Source organism: Macrosteles quadrilineatus, unplaced genomic scaffold (assembly GCF_028750875.1).
Source record: "Macrosteles quadrilineatus isolate MER2022 unplaced genomic scaffold, UCM_ALF_1.0 Scaffold_8__2_contigs__length_117827958, whole genome shotgun sequence".
NCBI lineage: Eukaryota > Metazoa > Arthropoda > Insecta > Hemiptera > Cicadellidae > Macrosteles > Macrosteles quadrilineatus.
This window is the reverse complement of record NW_026542601.1, coordinates 55,367,585-55,382,519: the sequence shown is the minus strand read 5'-3', so window position 1 is coordinate 55,382,519 and position 14,935 is coordinate 55,367,585. Positions and strand designations below refer to the sequence as shown.

The window sequence follows — 14,935 nt, the reverse complement described above, 5'->3', positions numbered from 1 at the left end:
TGAGCTCCCACACACGAAGAACTATACATCACAAAGGTGAGAACATAATAAATGTGTCACCAGCAATCAGAGCGACTCCGTGCAATAGTCCAGACTCGCTATATATAAAATAACTAAATTAATATTTGGGTTGGGAGGGACAGCCCAAGAGGGGAGGTACTATTTTTGGTCTTTAGTGCGCCGGCTTCCTGTAGGATATTGTGAACTTGGACAAAGACGATCGATCATTCCGTCTGATTTATTTAGGTTATGTTATAACATAACAGTGTTTTTCAAAAGGAAAAAAAATAACACAAATTCGAGAGAATAAAAAAAACCGTCACTTTTAATCAAAACGCGTAGCGTCTTCATTCTTTCAAACACACTATGAAATTATTTGTGACTAAAATCTCAGAAAATAGTAGCCAAGTAGGTAGTTTATTCTGTTCCATCTTAATATACGTAACTTTAACAGTCTGCGTATGTAATTTTGATAGCTCAGATTTGCTTGCATATTCACTGTCATCTCCGGTCTATAGATGTCCTACATTCAATTAAATAAAGATGGTTTATGATAGTTCTGTTGTAAAATTTGTATATTTTCCATTTAAAATATAAACTGAAATAACTACTCTAAACCCTCCCACGACAACAGACCCAACCACTAACATGACCCAATTCGTGTGGGGTGTTAGGGTAGCCACAGAGATTAGAGAACATAGAAGTAAGAAGGTAACTTGCTAAGACAGAAAGTAAGGGGGGCTAACGAATTTGAACAAAAATAGTCATTTTATCATGACTTCCCCACGCTGTCTACTACTCCATTAACAAAACTTAGCGAAGAATATAGACGCAACGGCGAGTTGAAAGGTGTAGATCGAAGCGTGAAAACGTCGATAAAATCGGGCACAGGTTAATTGTGACGAGGCGTGGCCAGTAATGTGTTTATGGAGGTTAGGTTCTGACAGCCTTGCCTTATCAGCGCTGCCGGCCAGTCGTGACACGTCACTTGCGCGGGAACTCAACAGCTGATAGCATTCTTATTCTCACCACAGCCACGGCCAGCTTGATATCTCTTTATACTGTATGCGATACCTATCTCGCTAGTCATCCTATTTGATCTGTGGTGAACCGGAATTTAATAGGACGCGATTTGACAAGGATTTATTGTGGAAATAATAGTTTGTAGTAGGACAGAGAGCAAAGTATTTAATTTTTAAGGAGGTCTTCGGTCAATTGGTATTATATAAATATGACATAATTTTTCAACCTAATATAACGGAACATTTTTAAGTAATTCTCTTAGGAAAAGTCCTGTGCCGTTCGGTAACCAATATTCCATTGATTCTAAGAAATGAAGTAGTCAGTTATTAATTTAATAGAGTTTTTTTATTGAATAGAATGAAAACTCTTAAGTTTAAAAGTAGACTATGTGTTTCTCATCAATTAGGAAAATATTTTCTTTTGTTATATAACGTTTCTAAACTCCTAAGATATTGAATTTAGATGATTTTTTGCATCTACCTCGGGTTTGTTTTATTTGTGTGACATTACAATATACAATCCAGTGTACATACAGTACAGCAGTTTCTATATAAAATAATGTAATACAAAAATAAAAACGTTAAAATATTCTTAGACTGGTTTTCTGAGCTTTAAATGGAACTCATAGTCGAGTTTTATAAAGTTTCAACTACAGTAGTGTTATCGCATAAACAACGATGTTTTAAATGCTATAAGCTTGAAGTAACTATCGTGGCCCTTTGTAGGATATTGTAAAAATAAAATATATTGTTTGTTGGTTTTGTAAGCACATGTCACATTCCTAATCCAATATGAAGAGGTAATCTATTATATCTTTCCTTTGACTATTGATACAACCTATGCTAGAAAATGTGATCTGTCTGCCAGTTGCGAAACTACCCAATCTAAATCCAAAATCAGCTTACAAACAACGAACACCCAATAATCCCGAATTTAAAAACATGTTATGCATCATCTCAATTAAAACAACAGAGAACGAGATCCAAACGTAGCCAGCGGGCTCCTCTGTTAAATCATCGAGGCCAATTTACACTACAAATCGCCCGGACGGGGAACGGCCAATATTCCCGGTTTGCAAATAAAGTGATACGATGTCCGGCATAAATCAAAAATCGGCGGGCTAATGAAAAGAGCGGGTATAAACCAGCCTGAGGCGGGACACGGCTACGGCCATAACCCTAGGTAATTATAACTGTCGAGAGATGATGGCGATGTAGTGGGCGGGGCGGGGGAGGGGGGCTTTGTCTTATAATTGCGAAAGGGGAATTAGCATATTGGGTTGGTCATCTCCAGCATTGTGGTAGGTAGCGGCTAAACTGTATCTTTAGTCGACGATCAGCCGGCTTAATTCTCATACTACGGCTTCCAGAATTACAGGCTGCACAGCTTCTAGCTACAAGTTAGTGGTAATCGGAGTTGATCGGTGATGGTGCTCTTTAGGTTGTTGCAAATGCCAGGTTCAATTTTGGGTAAATTTGTTGACTTAGATATGAGGTTAGAAATTTTATTTATATCTAATGAAGCTCATCTTTAAATATAATTAGTACAATTACTTTAGCCTCTCGTAGAGAGATACATTGTAAAAACTAATTTTCTATCTTAGTTCTAAATAAATTGATGATTTATGTGACGCAAAATATTTTGTTACAGTTAACAGTAAGTCAATTGCCCCTTCAATTTGAAATAGTTAAACTTCTGAGTAGACGACAGAAATCGGATGAGGTCACTGCTGATGACATCAGCACACTTGTCGGTGTTCAATTCAACTATGTTCATATTTTATTTTAAAACTCGCTTAATATTTAATGTGGAATGGGATATCTAGTTCTATCAGCAGTAACAGATTCTATCTTTAAATTGGAGAAAAAACTATGGCGAAGTACATATGATACCACCATGCTAAAATAAAGTTCAATTGAGCTACCAAGGTTGTGCTGACGAAAAATGCAAAATGATTACTAGTAGCTAGCTCTCTTATCAGTAACCGTAGCTTATCCAAGAAGGTAAAACACACACATCGGCGGGTGAAGTTGTGGACCACCACCCTAAGCAAAGATTATAGTAATTGCTGTAAGATTTATAGAGCTCTTAATTTGTGCTCTTTATGTATCCAATAACATTTATGAGCACAAATTAAGCACAAAATCATGCAAACATGTTTACAATTTGTGGTTATTATGGTGGATCCAATTTCTTGGGAAAAATTGAGTATTAAGGTCAATGATTCTAACTTATCCTGCATTCATAATCTAAACAGGTACCTACACAACGTAGTCTACGTCGTTGTATAGTTACACGATGAAACATGTTCAATTTGTACATAACATGGTGGTGTAAGATATAGTCGAGTAAGGAAACGCCCCAGGCTTCCCTTGTTTCTAATGTTGTAAGATTATTTGTTATCTAATATCCAACAGATGGTGGCTTCTAGTCCTTATGGGGATTCGTCCTTCCAGCGTACATTCTACATTCCAGTGACCGCTATTCGCACACTCGTCGCACCGGCCGCACATGTCCTGTTAGTGATACTACTTGCTTCCTCATTTGCCACCGTCATTGCAATTCAAGATTATTATTTTACTGGCAATGTAAATTCCACGGTCTTGAGGAAAATGGTTAGCGGTGATTCTGCTTACTTCTAACATTGACCTGTGCTAGAGTCAACTTGGGTTCGTAAAATACTTTTGATATCGTTCAATTCTGTAACTGAGTTCTGTAAGAGCATTTTGACATGGATTTTTTGTATTCGACTATTTCTTTCAGACCTTCATTTATCGTTTTCTTGTTGTTCAATTGCCCAAAATTTTGGTCTTTCGTCTCTTCCTCAAACAAATGCAACTAGCTACGGTTTTTCATAAATTTAACTGTTAGTTCATCTGGATTGGAAAAGTCGGTGTGCACATGAGCATTTATGGTAATCTTCAACGGCACACGTCATCTGCACCTCAATTCAACTCAATTTTTTTAAACCGTCTATACTAAAATTGGCTAGTCCTGGTCCTTACAGATAAAATGTGTACACTAGTAACGAAAAGGAAATGCTACAACTTGAACACAACGGGATGTGTGCGGGGTTCGCGGCAGTGTCTGCATAATCAAAGGTGATACCAGATATTAATTCTGCGAACCGATACCTAATTTCCTGCAGTGTAAGTGGTCATTGTGATGGTGAGCAGGTTAGGTAATGGAGGATGATTGACGTACGATTGTGTAGATCAGAGCAGCTGATGTGAGGGTGGGGCGTTAGGCGGCGTTGGGGCACTGAAAGGTTACATCTCAGATCGAACTCATCATCACGACAAGCGCCACTGAGACATTTTGTTAAATGCCACTTCTTTCACACTTTTGTCTCGTTATGTCAAGATGTAAAGCTTATTGCGCGTCTTGTTTATGTGTGTTAATCTGCGCTATTGGCATTCTAACGTCCTAATTTTGGCCTTATTACCATCCAATGTCAAAATTTTGTTAAATAAAGCATACTGTAATTAATTTAAAGTCTAATGAAAAATTGCATCTAGATCAAGAATTGGAATTATGTTAAATAAAGCATAATTAATTTAAAGTCTAATGAAAAATTGAATCTAGATCAAGAATTGTAATTGAACTAGCTACCCTCAGATTTAGACGCAGTGTCACTCTACATGTAATAATATACTAGAAGTTCCATCCTATATTAAAGTTGTCGCCAGCTTAAAATAAAAATAGACGTAGTTATAATTGAGCCATCAACAGAGTGCGCTAATTGGTGCTTGGTGTAGAATATGTCAATTTTTTACGAGTCAAACTTATAACTTGTAAGATATACCACATCATCTATCCCAGTAACAAAAATTAAGAAAGAAAATTCAATTTTAGACTTTGACATAACCTACTCAGTGTTAGTTCATTCACCTATGTTCCTTTAATAAACACAATAATTGCAAACAACGATAACAATAACAAAGCTAGTCCATATAGAAGGGATGTCCACGTATGCGTCCAAAAGTCAACGTCAATATAATTTGCGATTACTTCCCTCCCATGCTTTAAACATGTTTTTCACACGCTCTGGCCTAACCGCCTCACATCTTAGGGCGAGTGCGCATTTGTTTTTCATCTGTGACACGTAATAAGTAATTTTCTGCAAGGGCGGACATAAACAACGTCATATGGAGGTCTTGTTTGGGCGGCTGGGCGAGTCTTGTGCGTTTCTTCATTAATATAGATAGGACGGCCCACATCCCAGAAGAATCGCAAGCTTTGAGACCCACGCCTCATTGGCCGGACTGGAGTTATGAAAGGAGCCAAACATACTAGAGGGTCTGTCTTCGGGTCCGCGAACAACGGGGAGAGAAATTCGCGATTCTGCGATTCTATAAGTACTACATCAAGGTTGAAAGGGTTCGTAATAGTGACAAATGGGTTGGCACTTAAAATGTTATAGAATTGATTACTTTAATGTTATTTCGCTTATTGTTTTTCTTGATTAAATAGAAAGAACAAATCATTTTACTCGTATCTTTGCCTACATGTAGCGATTTTTAAACTAATTTCAACACACAAAATCAGATTCTTGCACTATTTCAATGTCGTTTTTACTTTCCCGCATGATGTTTCTTTTCCTTGCTTCAGATTTTCCACCTACCACAGAATAAAGAAATCACAAAAAGGCAAGTTCAGCAAGGTTAGCAAGGTAGCACGTACAAAAATGCGGAAAACCTCTGGCTTTAGTCCATATACCTATGAAATCGTGCAGGACTTGTAGAGGAGAATCGTTCATATGACCTGTTTGTTTAGCTTTATAAATTAACCCAAAAATAATTTCCATCATGTATTGATAGTTAACACGAACAACTGTGACCAAACTATTATTATTTAACTAATTGGTCTGTTAGGATTACGTTTTATTAGAGACAAATTCAAAACTGATATTCTAATTCAAGGGTTTAATTTTTACCGTAGAGAAGAAGAGGCTGCAGTACTATAGGTCCACAAAGCATGTGTGTGTTGGCCTATTGAATACAGCCTTTTCCAAAGCAGTATGTCGATATTGAAAATTCAAAACCACGCGATTTTAACGTTATATCTCGGATGGATGTGGTTTTTGTAATGGCTTTTATGTACAACAAATAGCAACGTAAATTACCACATCAAGCCCAGCCAAACCCTTAACACGTAACGCAGTAGAACGCGTAAACGTGTAAACGTGTAAATGTGTAGTCGAGGCAAACGCTCTTTATGGGCTGAAAGCATAATTTGGACCGAGACCAAATGGAAAATAAATTAGGTTAAAGTAAACCTTGGTGTTTACGCATGTTAGTGTTGGCTGGAGTCTGGTTTGCATTAGCACAGCACATGGGCTGGATGAATGAACTGGGTGATTGATTGTTTGGAAAGGTTTGTCCATGATTGGATTATTCGGAATTCATTTTTTAAATAATTAATTAATGTTAATTTTACATACATCTATCAAAACATTTTGTTGACACCTTAAAATTAGATTTAACGACGAAACCACAGTAAATATCGCGATGTTAAAGAAGATGTCACCTTCCAATCGTGTCAACGAAAACGTAGGTGTTTCAAAACGTTTTGTTAACTGGCATTCTACTTTCAAAGTCTCTGTCCCTTTGTGCTTGCATATCATGGAAGTAATGTTTACCACCATTAGCTATGGACGAGTAAACTGTATTTAGCAAAATATTTGTGTGGTTATTAAATTAAATAATTATAAAATGTTGTTTGATTAAGACACTGCTTTAAAAGTTTAACAATTTGATTTACGAGTAACTTTGGTGAAAATACCAGCTTGCATCAAACATTTTCCTTATACAAAGAAAATTAAGCTCTGTTATTTTTCATCCATATTTAAAATAGAATGTTAAACTATACATTTAATTCTTTTAACGTGTGAACTGATCTTTGCGTTATATTTGTGTTTTTTGGTAGTGTGAATTTGTTAGGAATGTTAGGACAACTAAAAAGAAAACTGATTGAGGATTTCCTCTTACGTTTTAGTCTTCCTCAAATTGAATCCTCGCGAAATCAAGTTCAGAATGAAATACGCTGCATTGTGTATCATCTGACTCATTTTTTTATGGTATCATATTATAGCTACCCAAAATCTACATAAGCTATTAAATTATTTATTTCCTTATCAATTTCAAATAACTCTGATGAAACATAGTTTATTAGAGATTATATTTGATTTTTAGGAGGGGAAAATTAGGTGATGCCATCAGTAATACAAATCCAGGGATTAGCCACGATTTCGCGTTGCAGGCAAACAGTTAAGATTACGTCAAGTGATTTAATAACTGAAAATAACAGAGGGTAAATAATAGACCAACATATCCATCGCTTAGTTTAGAAATGGATCAAGTGGAATAGTTTTGAGTCCTCAAGAACACTCGAACACAATCTTATCTCAAGAGCCAAGAGATGAGTTCAGTGTTCTAAATATTGTAAACGTTTGTGTGCGCCTGATTGTTTTGATCAATTTGGGCAAAATGTAAACTAATTTTGGTATACTCCCATGAAATTGAAATTGAAATAAATAAGATTTCATCAATCATCGAACGATCGGAAATTTTAAGACGAATAAAGCGAATAAATGAAACACGTTATGTTTAACTTATTGAGTTTTCGAGGAAACCACTTTTATGTACTTGAGTAGTATGCGTATTTGAAAACTGGCGAAACTTGTTGTGTAAGTGGTAATAATTAATTAGGTATATTCTTCTCTTTACCACACAATTTTGTGAGGTCTTAAATTAAGGGGGATTCGGTGTACATTAAGTCGATGTCAACGAGCTAGGATTGAAAAGACACTTTTCGCCTGGTGGTGAACTGCAATTCACGTTATATTGTATTCTTCTGTTTTGTGGTGCAGTTGTTTGAAAAAAGTTAGTTGCAACAGGTTTAATGGTATGAAGAATTAAAATATATGAAATATTTTTATTTAAAATAATTAACACGTTGATAAAATGATATTTATCACGATGAAACATTCAATGTAACACGAGAACGAAAACAAATAGTTCGTAATAATGCGAGTGTAAAAGAGTATAATTATTGATCAATATGAACTCTTCAATTATTCGTGTTTTAAGCTGACCCTATAAAAAGCTGTTTCAGCCTTGTGACGTATATTTTGCAAATAGCTGTTCCTCTGAAGTGGACAAAGAAAATATGACAATTTGCAAGTACGACCAGATTCAGCAAAACACAATACAAAACCTAGCTCCATTCAACAACTCCCCACGGTACTTCTGACCCACTGTCCATCTTTTTCTACCGCGAAAGAAAAGACAATGTAAAAACCGTTTGCGGCGCGCGGTAACTCCGCGCCGTACGGACTGCGGACAATGTGAAAATAAAAATCTAGGTTGAACGACAGATGTTCGCGGATCGTCCACTGGAGCGGTGCTGTGGCGGGTGAGGGACTTCAGGACATCCCGTGGGGTGGAGGGAGGTGTGACACGGGGTCCTTGGGAGTCTGAAGGTCCTGGGACCTCTGGAAGTCCTGCGGGAGGACGAGGAAGTGCCAGGTGGCAGGCAAGGTCGTACAACGTCCCTGTAGCTGATAACGTTGCTATCAATCTGCTGGGAATCTGCTCTCTCCGTTCCCGCGGTTCTGTTTATACTGGAATTATGCTTTCTTTGAGCCTGATAACGCCAGCTCTCACAATTCCTTCAAGACCGTTCTGTCTAACCAATAAAACCTAGTCATTTTTTGTCTGATTAAATTGCTGTCAGTGGGCTGGAAATTCGCTATAATCGTTTTCTTGCACCGTTGTGGTTGTTTTTAATGTAATTATTCTTACTTTGTTACTGATAATGTCGCTTTCAGCTGAGAATGATCGATGTATATACTCATCAGGAGTATTATACATCGATGCTGAGAATATAATCCCACCGTTCCCTCGGTTCTTACTGTTTATACTGGAATTATTCTTTCCTTGAGTCTGATGACGTTCAAATCGAGCTAACTAGGATTTTGGAACCATCACCCATTACCAACCATATGAAAATTGTTATTTTTCCGTGTGAATCTGTCTGTTTTTAATGAGAATTTTGATTTTTTGCGGAATCTTAAATAAAATAATACATATCGTTTGTATATTTAACATCCATTAAAGTATACAATAAACACATATCTCTTAACTTTTCTTTAACTGCTGTTTACGTATTTTCCAAAGTAATGAAATAATGCGTAAAGTATCTTTATATATACTTGTAAAGAAGTAGAATATACTACTTTAGTAGAATACATCTTTAGAATACAAAACATTGTTGTTATAAACTATTATAGTTGAAATCAAAACCAATCCTCGAACAGCTATATTATGAATTACACTACTACTCCTTAAGCAATGACCAAATGACGGTATAGTAGGCAATGCAATGCAGTTGTGTCGTTGTATTAAAAAATAACAATGTAGCCTTTTGCAACATGAACAGAATTGCAACAACCTTACTGAGCTCATTTAGTGTTTGTATAACAACGTCCTCACTCAGTAAATATAACAACTGTCGCGTAACATGAAAATAGACTCCTGCTGCACTTACATAAATCGCCTAGAAAGTCTAAGAGGGTTATTATGAAGACGTTTAGCACAATAAATACAGTGGATCATGTCGCTGAACACATTATAGGCTTAATTATTAGTGACCTGTCCCATAACCCCGATGTATATTGTGTAAACAAACTTGGGCTAGAAATACTCTGAAATGCACTTCGTACGCCAAATGTGAGGTGAGACTATTCGACTGCGTTGAATCCAGTGGTCACCTCGAGGGTGGTGGGTTGATTGCTCTAGATCAACAAAAACGAGGATTTGGACCGCTTTAAATTGATAACGTTTGTTATTCTTTCATACAAATGGCACCAACTTGTCATTGACTAAAAAACTCGAGGAATTGCAAATTACACTTACAACTATGTTTGTGTTCATTTTCAATTGGGTTACGATTGTTTAACGTTTTGTTTACTCTGTGTACGAGATAAGAGGCGTTTACGGCGCAGAAACTGGTTGTAAATAATTGAGTGATAGCGGCGATGGTGTGTGGAATGTGTGGTGTATATATACAAATTAAATTAATGATTGTATGCTTAAAATATAAATTTTCGATTTCTCTATATTTAATAGTTTTTTTTGTTTACTACTCTATGCATATACATTATAATAAATAATGAAGCTGATTTTTTTGTTTCGATTTTGATAATGTCAAGGTAACATAGCACTTTTTTCGAAGAAAATTTTAATAGTTATCAACTTATTTCTGCACAACTGGGAGCTCCAGTTTTCATTACAGTATATTGAGTTGACATATTTTTCGAAACAGGGTTTTGAGTACTCTTTATTCTCTGCTACTACAAACAACACTAATGTGATTGAATCAATGCGAGATGAGGGTATGCTACATCATAGTAGCTAGTTTTGTAAAATAATTGATGGATAAGAATAAAGAGAGGCCACAAGTTATCCATATAGTCTGTATACCTATAGAATATTTTGTTGTTCACTTACTATTATTATATTTTTTTATTATTTATTTAGCTTACTAACACATTTTTGATCATGAAACTGCGTGTTAATTTAGAAGCAATTAATACCACGTACTCTGTGGTGTATAACCAACCAGCATATACCGTAAACCCTCCGAAAAATAAAACAGAAACGTTAAATTTGAATCATCACACTCTGAAGGTCACCAACATGAACTATACATAAATACCCCCGCCGCAGCAAACCTGCCGTCTAAGCGAATTTCCATTTGGCTGAATTGATTTTCAATTGATCTATTTAAATAACATTTAGGTTTAACGAGTACCTAGGTTTGCTGCTACAAGGAAACTAATAAAGTGTGTGTTTTAAGTCAAATAATTATTGCTTAGTATAAAATGAATATATTTGCCAAGTTTGATCAAAAGATGATATCCATAAACAAGCAAACTACAACATTTTACAATATTCTCCATAAGAATAACATGGGAATTTTAAATTTACCATTTTTTAGTTTTCTCCGTAACCAATAACCGTACAAAAACACTTTGATATACTGAATTGTTTGTTTTTTAAAGCTCTTTAAGAAGGTTTAGAGAAAAATTGGGAAATTTTGTGTTTTGAGGGTCAAAAGTGAGAAAAACCTATTTTTACTCCATAAAAACCCCCATAAAACCCTGTTCGCATGGTCCGATCATGCTGGATCGCGAACTCATTCAAGTTTATCCCGCCTTACACCTTCAAACCAAATTTCATCAAAATCAGATCAAAATTACTCAAGTTATCGTGTTCACGGACACATATATATATATATATATATATATATATATATATATATATACATATATAAAAATTTGAACGAATGGTGTTTTTGGCCTCTGGGGACACCAAAATGAAAAAGTAAATCGGTCCCGGGCCTAAGTCTTACCATGAGACCTACGGTAATAGCTACTTCCCTATAGGGAAATTCGCTAAAAAGGTTTTATTTGTTACAATGGATTGTGTTGTCAAATGGGATGATAAGTCCACTTGCTCTAATCGAAGTCAATGGTTCTAATTTTCTTATGTTAAAGATTTCTTCCCAACTGAAATGGGGTCATATTTCAGGTACCGAAATCTCGTGAAATCCCTGTTTTACTAATCAATAATAGAATATTCCGCAATTATCTTTGAATAGCTTTAGAGACCATTATAAGCTATAATAGTTTTAACAAATCTTAAACTTGTACCCCTAGTAATGCACGCTGCAATTCTTTGGCAATTGAAACAAATAACAAACTTTTTTTGCGATAAAAAATAGATTTTACAATAAACCAAGTTAAAAAAAAAAAAAAAAAAAAATAGTAACACTAAGTTATGAATATAAAACTAGCAGTATAAATCGATAAGTGTATAATTTCATATCAGATGTGGGAATTTAGATGATGTTGTGAATTGGAATAAAATTAGGGAAAAGACAATTGAACTCACCCCTCGTGAAAGTCCGGGCTCCTAGCGGTCGGTACACTATGGCTACTGTTGGACCTCCTCACATCCCGGTGGACAGGGATGGGAACGCTTCCGTTGTGGTCACTCGCGACACCCTTGAAACTCGCCTTTCGCACCAGCGAGGGACTGGAGAGTCCGGACTGCGCCCTCAACATCTCGTCCGACGGAACCGTCCCGTACGTGAAGGGACGACTGTCCTGTCTGGCGTGGTACGGTATGTCGGTCTCGCGGTTGTCGCGGTGCTCGCTGCGCGGCGCTGCGCAATCTACTGAGTCCACACCACTCCCACCACTCAACGTCTTCAGGTCTGGGATGTTCTCTACTGTGAGCAGCATGTCGCTCAGGAGCTCGTCCAGCTGGCGGTGATGGTCCGGGTAGGAGGCGGAGGGCTGGAGTAGACCGTTCCCTGCGGAGGAGATGCCGGAGTCCATGGACACTGTGTGGACGCTGGAGATGACGGGTCCCGGGGCCTCGGGCTTCTTGGTCCTCACGGTGGCGTAGAGCGAGCCGTCCAGAGGTCCGTACGTGTGAGCGACTTCGCCGTCTGTCAACAAGATAGGAAATGTAGAATAAATAAAAATTTGACTAACAATTCTTTTGAGGAAAACATGTTTAGTGAGCGTTTGCTTACTCTGGACCTAGAAATGATTAAATATGTCTCCTCTCCTTGTAGCCCAATCCATACATAAAATTATGGGTGGGACGGTTTAGTAAGATCGTTGACTAAATTATATTACCGCACATTAAAAAAGGGTGAACCAAAGTATAGAAATGCTCGTATTTGCAACTTTTATTGACACCAGCTTGGGGATGAGATTTGGGATTCATCGATACGATTCGTTTACCGTTGATAGTTAGATTGGCTCATGGAAAAGGGTACACAATGCAGTTAAATAATCTAAGACAAATGCTATACCAATACATTTTGTCGAAAATATCATGCGTGAAATCGTTATATTATGTGTATTCATACCAAGGGGAGCGCTAGTAAAGTAGTTGGGTTCATAGCAGGTTTCATCTAGCAACGAAACAAGTTTTAAAATCCTTTAGTAATCAGCAAATGTGTTAGTTCATGCCAAAATAAAATTTAACATGAAAAAACAGATTTTCTTTTAAATTGCGAAATCCAAGTCAATAAGCCATCGAAGGCCGTTAAACGCGTTAGTTAATATAATTGGTCGATAATCGATTATCATAGTTAAGGCCTCGCAATTGGAAGAATACAATTAATTATTAAGTAAAATGTTTGTACGCGCAACACAAAAATATTTTCAACCTTAGGTAAGAAACGTGCTTACTGTTTTGTTTTATTTTATTAAAATTTAAAGCAGAGTTTGTGAGTAATTTTGTTATTAGATATACAATCGATTAATTTACTATGGTTACATCTATGGAAATATAACACAGCCCAACACCTTAATTACCCTTCACTGAATTATTATTCCCGTAAAACACGTTAAACGTAATGAGAAACGCGTCAAAACGCTCTCATCCATGAAACGGTAACTAAAGGCGGGTTCTTTGAAACATTGATCCATCTTCTCCTTCGGTCTAATTGATTCTGTACCAAAAATAAATAGGATTGGGTAGTTAAGCTTCAAGGGCAGTTGGTTTTCTGAGTTACTCGGCAATTACTTTAGATATTTTAGCTCGAAAGAGATTCAGGAATCCCCTAGCTAATAGTGTTTAAATTTACTGATTAGCTGTTAGTTGGGTGTTTTATTGAGAGGTTCTTTAGATATTCTTGATCTTTAATATATTAAAATCACCTTGTAACTTGTAAACTTTACCACCTTAAATAAGCTAGAATAATTATAGCTAGAAGATGGCGATGTAAATTTTGATTTTAAAATGTTCGTTACAGAAAATTATAAGAAGGTGTTCTATTTATGATGTGGATGTGGCCAGTATTAAAACATGTTTATCAAGACTACCATAATCTTAAAATGATAGATTAGGAATCATGTAGCAACGTTTGATAATACTTTTATAAGGAATTATGTTCCGAAAAAAACCTGCATTCAAACATATTTTTGTTTATTTAATTCCAATTTTGCACGGAGAGAAATTTTAATTTTTAACGATTAAATGAGTAGTTTTGTATTTAGATGTTTTTTCAAACGGGGTTTCCCCTCCGTGTTATATTATTTCTTGTAAACACAACAATTAGGTAACTGGTATAATTTGTATATTGTTAATAAGGCAACATCAGTGAACTTAATTGTAACCGACATGATCAAAGTCAAAATAAACTCCATCTGTTCGGAAGTCAAAAATCGAAGTTCACTGCTTCTGAGGGACCTGAGTTCCACTTCCGCGTCCTTTCACAGTTAGGTCGGATATCAAAAAGCTATTCCGCCCTTGAAAGAGATCCGAGGGGATGACAATGAGAACTCTGGGTGCCAACTGAACGATCCGTCGCAAATCACAAATGCAACACAGATATTTGATTCTGTTATCAGAGTGTTTTTAGTTTCTCCGTCTAAAACTCAGATGGTCGTCGTTCCAATCCTGGGAAAAGTCAGTAGTTGTTTATGGTCCGAAACCCAGCTTTTCTTGATCACGACTTCCTGGCTGAAGATGAAGCTGATCTTAGTCTCAACAACAAATCTACACAGATCAAACACTCCATTGTACGTTCATGGATTAATTTCCAAACCCATAGCACGTAGCGGTCTAGTGAAGTGATTAAGTGATCGGAAGTATTACTACATGCCGTACATTTTCTTCCTCTGTACACCGGATCAGCTGTGCTGTGGACCAGTGACCTGGCCACAGATGACGTCACATGCCGTATAAGGCGACACTCTCGGCTCCCAAGGCTGCATTCAATCACTTTACCTACTTGTGCATACACTGGCCACCTCCCCGCCTCGGTACTGTAAGGCTTCGTGCTACTAGGAGTGTGCCCGTCTTTACGTTGATTTCTGTCTAGT

General features: G+C 36.7%; 1 protein-coding gene across 1 annotated transcript in view; it reads right to left on the bottom strand.

The window, feature by feature from the left end:
• Positions 1-14,935, bottom strand: part of LOC129001237 (tensin-1) — a 386,355-nt gene that overhangs the window by 29,176 nt on the left and 342,244 nt on the right. Inside the window, exon 14 of the mRNA XM_054428467.1 lies at positions 11,982-12,543. Coding sequence (XP_054284442.1) covers positions 11,982-12,543 — 562 coding nt within the window. The remainder of the gene's footprint in view (positions 1-11,981; positions 12,544-14,935) is intronic.